Genomic DNA, 9183 nt, shown 5'->3' on the forward strand with positions numbered 1-9183 from the left:
TTCTTGTTTCTGTAGGCATAGCTGAGTTCATCTTCCTTTTAAGTGCCACCTGTCAAATCCCATAACTATTTAGGAGCTGATGAGCTTGATAAAAGTCAAGCTGTATTCTTTTCCATTCCACTCTACTCTTCTGCAATAGCTGAGATAATAAAACACTTGGCTGTTGTTTCCACCTTCTTTCTGTGCCGCCAGCTAATAACTATTCTGGTTTGTGATAACTTGTTGCTTGTTCTTAGACTACAGAAACACTTATGCCCTCTTCAAAGTGTCAGGCTGATTTAAAAAATAAATAAATAAATCCCTGTTTTAATGTGGGCTTAGAGAGAAGGTATATTCTCTTAAATACTAAATTCAATTTTAAAAAGTAATAATTTCATGGACTTGCTGACTTCTGTAGCAAGATTTTTAGCCTTCTGCACAAATAGAAGCCAAGGAGTTGTCACAGAATTTGTTCTGAAGCTCCCAGAAAGTACACACACAGTTCATACCATCTGTGCTTGTTTTAGTAGGATCTTTGAGATGGTAGTGTAGTTTCACTTCTCAACTGAGAAATTTAACAGCTAGTTTTTCATGCTCTGTAAATATCATGGTGTTGAGGAGCTCTTGAGGAACTACCCATGCATTTTGGGCAACTTAATATCTTTTTTTTATTTGTTTGGGCTTTTGCACGTGCATATGCTATATATCACTTGAGTATGCCCATCAGGTTTCTGAGTAAAATCAGTGCTCTGACCATGGTAATACCACGATCTCAACAGTTTGGAAGCCTGTAGGAGCAATAGGTGAGGTTGGAAATGTCTGTAGAGTCAGGGAGTGTCACATCAGTTCATAGGAGAGAACCTGAAGAACTTGATGGAAAAGGTTGGATTTTCATAAGGGATGGTGCAGAGGAGGCAGCTGCTGTGCTATTCTATTCTTCTGCCTGTTTGTGGTGAAATAATTTTTTCCAACTATGACTGCAAATATTAAACTTTTAAAAATAGCTTTGAGTAGGAAAATGATCCAACTGTCACAGCAGTTGGACATAAAGCTTTTTTGTTCACTGGGTCATAAAACTCTTGTTCATTTTTACATTTCTTCATTGAGACTATTAAGAGGATAGTATTGCTTGTAGTTTGGACACCTCAGCTAAGGTGAGTTGCTCTTGTAGAACTGGTGCCACTTGGTCTTAATGAGATGCCTTTTTATTAAGCGAAGGAAAATGTATCTCTGGATTGGAAAAACGATCATTTCAGTGTTGGTCAAGGTGTATATATAGAAATTATTTTCCAGTAAAATGAAATGTGTATGGGAAAAAGTTGTCAAATTTTTAGTATTACCTCAGTTTTCCCTTGTACAAAATCACACTTGATTGAACCTACAAAAATTTAAATTACAAGATAATGAAACAGTTATCTTTCTGATGTCCATTTAAATCAGAACACGCATTCTGTTCGTTAACTGATTTTCATTCGAGGTATCTGCATGGTAACATGAGTCATGGGTGATTTATGTACAACACAACTGATGGGTACTATTGAGACTTGTGGAGCACGAAGCTTAAGACTCCCAATTACTTGGCAAAATAATAACAGAAAATCTTAACTGTTTGGGTACAAGTTTTCCTTCTTTCTTAGTTTTTTCCCTGACATGGGAGACCTTTTTCATAGAGATCTGGCAATAATGGGAGTCACTTCTGCCAATTTCTCTCATAGGTATTGTCAGTATGGATTCACCCTATGCTCCTGTAACACCTTCTTCTACACACCTGGGTAACTTTGCCTCAAACATTTCGGGAGGTCAAATATATGCACCTGGGACACCTCTTGGCGGAGCACCTGCAGCTGCTAATTTTAACAGACAACATTTTTCCCCACTTAGTTTATTGCCTCCATGTTCATCAGCATCAAATGGTGAGTTCTAGTCAGCAAGAAACTAGTTGAGAAGCTATTGTATTAATAGGAAAAAAACAGCCTAGTACTGCCTATTTTAGGTAGGCTTTTCTGGCTCTGGTTATTTTTAACTTCAGGGTTTTTGATGTTTTCTAAACCTTTAGGCAGCCACAGATTGAGATTTTTTTAAAAGGCAGCTAGAAATCAAAACTTCTATCAGAAAATTTTAGTAGCTATGGTTTTGTCATGCTTTTGGAGTTCCTTATTCTTGTTGCAATTAGCACTGGACTACTACTATATATGGCACTCTTTCAGTCACCTTGCAAAAAAGAGTCAAGGATTTTGGTTTGAGGGTGTTATTGTAAGTGTGAGCAGTGTAAATCACGTAATGATATTTTTACGGAAGCCAGTTCTACAGGTGATGAGTTGGTATTAGTTTTTTTTTTTTTAAAGCAGAACTGTGTAATGTATTTCAGGGGAAGACGCTTAGGGCAAGTTCTGGTACCTTCCTCCATTACTGGCTCCTGCAGTTCTGGCTATGCAGCAGAGTTTTCTGGAAAGAAAAAAATTAACTGTTAAAAGCCAGTTTCTTCAGGGAATAAGTTAATCAGTTTTACTGGCGATTATGAAAAGAAAACAAACCCCACAGAACAACTCACGATTAAAAAAACAACCAAAAAAACCCCAACCACCACCATTTTAGTTTATTTCAGCTATGCTCAAATCCTCTATTGCTGATACACAGTAATGCTTAGTTAAGATTTTAAACTGTCTGTTGCAGTGCATGTCCACTAGCTGACAGGGCGTGGTACTCATTTTATGTAAGAAATAAATGTTGAATGTCTCTGATTTGCAAGTACAACTGTTAAAATTATGTTGAAATGTCTGCTGTATGAATAGGGCACTAACAAACTAGTCATTTTCATTTTTGGTGTATAGCTTGACATTAAATGACAGGCTTATAGTAATGTGTGGGGGGGTTCTGGCTGCTGTTCCTAAATGTACTTGTTGTTTTTCTGTAGAATCTCCTGCTCAGTCAGTGTCTTCTGGAGTAAGAGCACCATCTCCCACCCCCTCAGCAGTGTCCTTGGGATCGGAAAAGCCCAGTAATGTTTCTCAGGACAGAAAAGTTCCTGTTCCAATTGGGACTGAGCGGTCTGCACGTATTAGACAAACTGGAACTTCTACTCCATCTGTTATCGGGAGCAACTTAGCTGCTCCAGTGGGACATAGTGGAATCTGGTCCTTTGAAGGTATAGGTGGCAATCAAGGTACGTTGTGTTAATAGACATCCATGTGCTTGCAGCTTGCTGCAGTATTGTCTTTTCCTAATTCTCCTTTGGAACTGAAAGGTGACGATGAAGTAAGATTCTTAGAGATGTGCTTTTTCTAAGGCAGGTGGAGCAAGGTCTTTGACACGCTATCCATTTGTCTTGTTTTATCAAGGTCACAGAAAGCCTTGTTTTGAAACATCCTGGCTGTGAAGGCTTTTTACTCAAAGCAAGAAATAACAAGGGAAGTAAAACCATCCTGTACAGGGATGAGCTGATGGAGGATCAATTCATTTAGGAAGAGGAGGAAATGAAGGCCTTCTCATTTTTAACTCCAGTCACACCATTTGTCTTTTACTAAAATAAGGCTCTGAGCTATAGTCTCATGGAACTCAGTATTTCACAATTGATTAATAATTTACATTACTGGCAGTTTTTCTTAACAAATAGCTCTTGGATGCAAATTACATGAGGCCTGTTTTTTTTAAATTGTTGGATCTTTTTCCTCATTTGGGATGAGGGGGAGAGAGTCACGAGATCATGTTGGATTGGAACCTGTAGAGGTCATCTCAACCTCTTGCACAAAACTGGATTGGCTGTGAGGTCAGACTGGGTTGCTGAGGCCTTCATCCAATCTGATCCTGAAAACCTCTGAGGATGAAAACTGCTCAGCCTCTCTGAACAACCTGTTCCACTGCTTCACTGAGCAGCCCAAGCATCTCTTAAGGTTTTAATAGGCTGACAGTGCACATTCTTCTCGTGTTTTTTTCCCTAATGCAAAATAGGGTGTATCCAAAACCTTTTTTTAACTTCTGTTTTCTTCATCTGTGTAGTGATTGGCTAGTCATCATGAAGACTCCATAAATTAAACATGTTTCTATGCATTCTCTAGGTATAAAAGTTTACCTTCATGTATCACAGCTTTGGTTTTGTATTGCTGCTTTGTTTCTGCTTTGTACAGTTACTTCAGCATTTGATATTTAGTTTAGAATGGAATTGACTTTTCTCTTGCTGAGAATTAAGATGGCCTCAGAAGAGTTTCTACATTCACCCCCAATCAAACTTCCTTATTTTATTTTGAAAAAAATGGTTTGCCTGTTGTTTGCAATTTGTAGTAACAGTACTAAGTTGCCTGTGATGAAGTCATGCAATTAGAATATAAGTATACAAGTCCACTAGACATTTTTTGCTTTGTTGAAAGTACTTTCCTATCTGTGAGTTAATGATAAAAAGCATGAAAGAATGATAACAGAGCAGAGTGGTGCAAATAGCCTTCATAGCATGCATACCCCTTTCTCAGTATAAAGGGTGCAAGGAATTGAGTTTTTATGAGGAGGAAGAGTTAGCACAAATGCCAGGTCTCCCTCTCAATTGAAGGAAAATTGCAGAGGTGACACCTTTGCTGTATGGAACTGTTCAAAACTCCTTGCAATGACTTTGCAGAGAGTTATTCCGCAGCAGCAACCAAGGTACCATTTCAGATGCTATTCATCCCACATGCAACCAAGTTCTAATATAGGTGGATGCACAGGAACTGTAAACTGAGCAAATACCACTTTGTGGTATAGAAATGTCGTGGTGTGCAAACATTGATGCTGATGATTAGCGGGTGTCAAGGCTAATGTTGTTGCTGTGCGTTCTGTTAGATAAAGTGGATTGGTGTCACAGCGGAATGGGGAGCCACATGATCCACAGGCCTATGTCTGATCCAGGCGTGTTTTCACACCAAGCCATGGAGAGAGAGAGCACGGGAATCGTAACGCCTTCCGGTACATTCCATCAGCCCGTTCCTGCAGGATACATGGACTTCCCAAAAGTTGGGGTAATGATCCTCTTGTACTTTATATGTGCAGTACTGCTTGGTTTCTACCTCCGTGTGTCTGGCAATGAACAACGTGAGGTGCTGCTCACTGTGCAGTTGAGCAGGCATGAGCTAAAACACAAACTGGCCTGACAGTATTGCAGAAGCTGAGATCTGTCAACAATGTCCATGATGTAATAAATATATGCCGAGAAAGGTTTTTCTTTAATTCAGGCTTTTTATTACTGCTTTAAGACCATTTCTTTAACGTTAATCCCCTTTTGTTACTGTCTGTGTTTAATGGGTATAGTGTTTCTGAATACATACTGACTCTTGCTTTTTCCCTCCCCCTTAAGGGTATGCCTTTCTCTGTGTATGGGAATGCAATGATTCCTCCAGTAGCCCCCATCGCAGATGGTACTGGAGGCCCGATATTTAATGGGCCTCATGCTGCTGACCCATCTTGGAACTCACTGATAAAGATGGTTTCAAATTCCACAGAAAATAATGGGCCTCAGACGGTAATATTTTTTATCTTGTGTTCACCATTTTCTTTTAGATTAAGGAAAAGAAAGTATTAAAACAGAAAAGTAGAAAGGTAGAAAGTATGAAAATCACCTAGTGTTTTTTCTTGTTGCTCATTCCTTTAAATTTCTTTGCTCTTCTTCTTTCTAACCTCCCCCCAGCACTGAGTGCTGTATGCGTGTACAGACAGCTTGTAAATGTCAGTTGTCCCTCCAAAAATAAGCTCAAGTTGACACCCAAGTTAAAAATCAACATCAATAAGTTAATGCAGTTTAAAGGAGTATAGTTAATTCTGTGAATGTATTTGTGCTTGAGAAATAGGATGTTTGATTCCAGCTGAATATGGAGAAATTGCTTATTCAATCAGAGTAGACACCTGGTTAATTACTGCAAATGAGTTTTCTTGATGGTGTTGCAGACAAGTCCTTACACAAAAGATATTCCTAAACTGTGTGTTTTACTCAAATGATCATGATTTCTGTCTGTGCAGTTCTACACTTAGAAAAACACAGTTTGCTTTTATGAGAAAAGCTCTTCATTTGCTGTTATATAAGCTTTTCCTATCTCAAAAAGGGAAAACAGCATTAGGTCTTGTTATGGTTTAACCCAGCAGACAGCTGAGCACCACACAGCTGTTTGCTCACTTCCCGTCAGTGGGATGGCGGAGAGGATTGTAGACAAAAAAATAACACTCATGGGTTGGGTTAAAGTCAGATTAATAAGAAAGGAAAACAAGGAGGGAAAAAATACCCAAAAGAAGCAATGCACAACGTGATGGTTCACAACCAGACGGTTCCTGAGGAAGGTACCCCCCCAGCTAACTCCCCCCAGTTTTATTGCTGAGCATGACATGTGGTATGGGATATCCTTATGGCCTGTTTGAGTCAGTTTCCCTGGCTGTGTCCCCTCCCAGCTTCTTGTGCACTCCAGCCTCCTCTCTGGCAGTGCAGCATGAGAAGCCAGAAAGGCCTTGAATCAGCATAAGCACTGCTCAGCAACAACTAAAACATGAGTGTGCTATCAACATCATTTTCATCTTAAATCCAAAATACGGCACCATACCTGCTACTAGGAAGAAAACTGTCCCAGATGAGACCAGGACTGGTCTAAAGTATTGTTGCTAGGTTTTAAAAGGTATGATGTCTTCACTGGGCTGGGAGTTAGTACAGAAAGGGAGGAAGTAGCTCATCAGGCCATTGCTTTGATTTTGCATTGGTTATAAGTATGTTGATTACATGTAATTTAGGTACTGGGATGATGTTGACCCAAACCTCCTTGATGTACTCAGCCAGTCACTTATAACAGATCATCATCAGTTCTTATGTTGAAACCCCATGTTTATTCTTAATTATACACTGAGCTCTGTTGTACTGTTATTAAACAAAAATATTTCTGGACATTATTTGCTTGGGAACTACTCAAATTGTATTACTCAATTGAATTACTCAAAACCACTTTCAGCTCTGGCAGACCACAGGGGTGCTGATATCTGTTGTTGCAGGTGGTCTGTTTAGGCAGTTTCTGTATTGCTCTGAAGTTGTTCATGCCCATTATCTGGCAGCTTCTGATTTAGTTGGACAAAAACAATAACAAACCCCTTTGCTCCCCAAAGGTGGCTGTACTTTGTTACACTTGAGTTTTCCCAGAGTTGCGTTGGTTGGTATGCGCTGGGAGAAAATTTAAGGTGTCAAAGTCAAGTTCTTAATCCTCTGAACATTCTGAGGTAAAGAGGAAATAAAGCCTATTGTTCTGAAAGCCAGAAGTCTTCAGGAGTTGTGGTCACAAATAATCTTGCACATGCACAGAGTTGTGTTAGTTCTCCTTGACAGTGGACCTGGCATGCTTTGAGGGCATACTTTACTTCCATTGGTCTAAAGGGATACATTTTTCCTGTCAAACACTGTAAAATATATATCGCACCAGTGTCGCTGTAATGGAGGAACCAGTGGACATAAATATCATTGATTTGTTTGGTTTTGCTGTGGAGGAAAGCATTTGGGCTGGGTGAAAATATATTTTGCACCGTGTAGAAAGGAGGAGCAAGATGGAACTTGTGACCAAGGTGAAATGAGTACAGGCAGACAGATGAAAAACCTCTTTCCCTCTCCAAAAGCCTTCTCTGACCTGAACTGCAGCAGGATAACAAGTGATGAAAGTAAATCAGGGTAGCTTTTTGATGGTTGATTGCTACATTGTCCAATGTTAGAATTCACCCCAGTGCAGTGGAAATTGTAAGCACTGCAATGTGGCTTTGATTTCTGAAATACTTTGAGCTGAAATATTTCCTACATAGTATTAAGTTAAGCTCTTTTTCTTTTTCAGGTGTGGACTGGAACTTGGACACCTCACATGAACAGTGTGCATATGAACCAACTTGGCTGAGTGGGATCAACGTGCTAGCCTTGAGATTCCTTTTTTACAGAGGAAAACACAAATGGCAGAAACAGTTTATGTGCTCCCAGATCATTCTACTGATGTGCTTGACTGAAGTGTGTAGGCTTTTTGCAGAAGAACTTACTAACTGACCTTTTTCTGTGAACATTGTGACCGCCCATTCCCCACCATCATACGTTTCAACTTAGTTAGCCTTTATTCTTTCCTTTCCTGTTTTTTTTTTTTTGACATAACTTTCTGTTGAAGCTGTTCTTTGGCTGGTTGGTTTTAGTACTGTAAACTGCTTCTGAGCAAACACAGAAATTTAGCAAAATTATGTAAACTTGATCCTGAAGTTTTAGAATGGCAAATAAATGTACAATTGTTTACATAACAAATGGCTAAGCAGAAAGTAAATTTCAATATGTCAGTATAGAGGCTCTACTTTATGTAGACTTAAATTAATGTGAGATATGTACCTTCATATTCAGAAATCTGGATGTTTCCTTCATACATTAAACTATTAATAAGCATAACTTTTCTACTTGTGTAATTTAAGTACAGTATAAAAACTGGGCATTATCAGAGGGTTTCTTCCAAATGTGTGTTAGATTTTTTTTTCAGGACATATACGTCAGTTGTAACCAGATTTTAAGAGTTACCATTTTCCTTGCATGGAAGGCTTTTCAGCCGAAAGTGCTTGAGAAAACAGACGTTTGGCACATTAAGAGCTGTCTCCACACCAACTCCCTTACTTGCCCAGCAAAGGAGGCAAATGTATCATGCTGCAGCGTCTATTGAAAAGTTATTCTTACAGTTGGGTTGATGCAGCTAGGCCTCTTTTGTTCTGAGAGTGCTCCCAAAGCTTCTGTTCATCCAGTTCCTTCCTTTGCTTGCAAAAGTAATTTCAAAAGATACATACTTGGTATGTGTTGTTTCAAGAACAAGAATATTAACTTGCAGTTACAGTAGAATTTCACTGATGAAAACTGGCTCCAAATGAAGGTTTATTTCAGAATAAATGGCTTTGTTTTAGTGGATCATGTCATGTTCTCAACTCGTTTGCTGACCAGAGATGGTTTGTCTTGGGAAGTCCAAATGAAAAATTCCTTACCATCATCTTCAGTAGCTGTCACCTTCCTTGCTTAGTTGTGGAGCAAACACCAGTGTTGGGAAGAAACTCAGGGGTCCTGTGAGGAAAGGCTCAGTCAGCAGTGATGCAGAGCTTGAGTCAAGATCCCTGTACACTTTGTGTATATACAGCTTAAAGTACATCTACAAGTTGAATGTCTTTTCCCACAAGACAACGTGGGACAGGACAATGTGGGTCACCATGATCTGT

At 39.3% G+C, this 9183-nt stretch overlaps 1 protein-coding gene across 8 annotated transcripts in view; it reads left to right on the forward strand.

The window, feature by feature from the left end:
- The window catches only part of ANKRD17 (ankyrin repeat domain 17), an 87007-nt gene extending 78129 nt beyond the window's left edge, over nt 1-8878 (forward strand). For 7 of the 8 annotated variants that reach the window (XM_083836111.1, XM_083836110.1, XM_083836114.1 and 4 more), the window contains 5 exons: nt 1695-1892; nt 2894-3142; nt 4789-4964; nt 5300-5464; nt 7791-8878. In XM_083836111.1, the coding sequence (XP_083692237.1) occupies nt 1695-1892; nt 2894-3142; nt 4789-4964; nt 5300-5464; nt 7791-7850 (848 nt within the window). In that variant the 3' untranslated portion in view covers nt 7851-8878. The remainder of the gene's footprint in view (nt 1-1694; nt 1893-2893; nt 3143-4788; nt 4965-5299; nt 5465-7790) is intronic. The other variant, XM_083836112.1, reaches the window with a different exon arrangement.
- The last annotated feature ends 305 nt before the right edge of the window (nt 8879-9183 follow it).

Source organism: Anser anser (assembly GCF_964211835.1).
Source record: "Anser anser genome assembly, chromosome: 4".
In the NCBI taxonomy this organism is placed as follows: Eukaryota; Metazoa; Chordata; class Aves; order Anseriformes; family Anatidae; genus Anser; species Anser anser.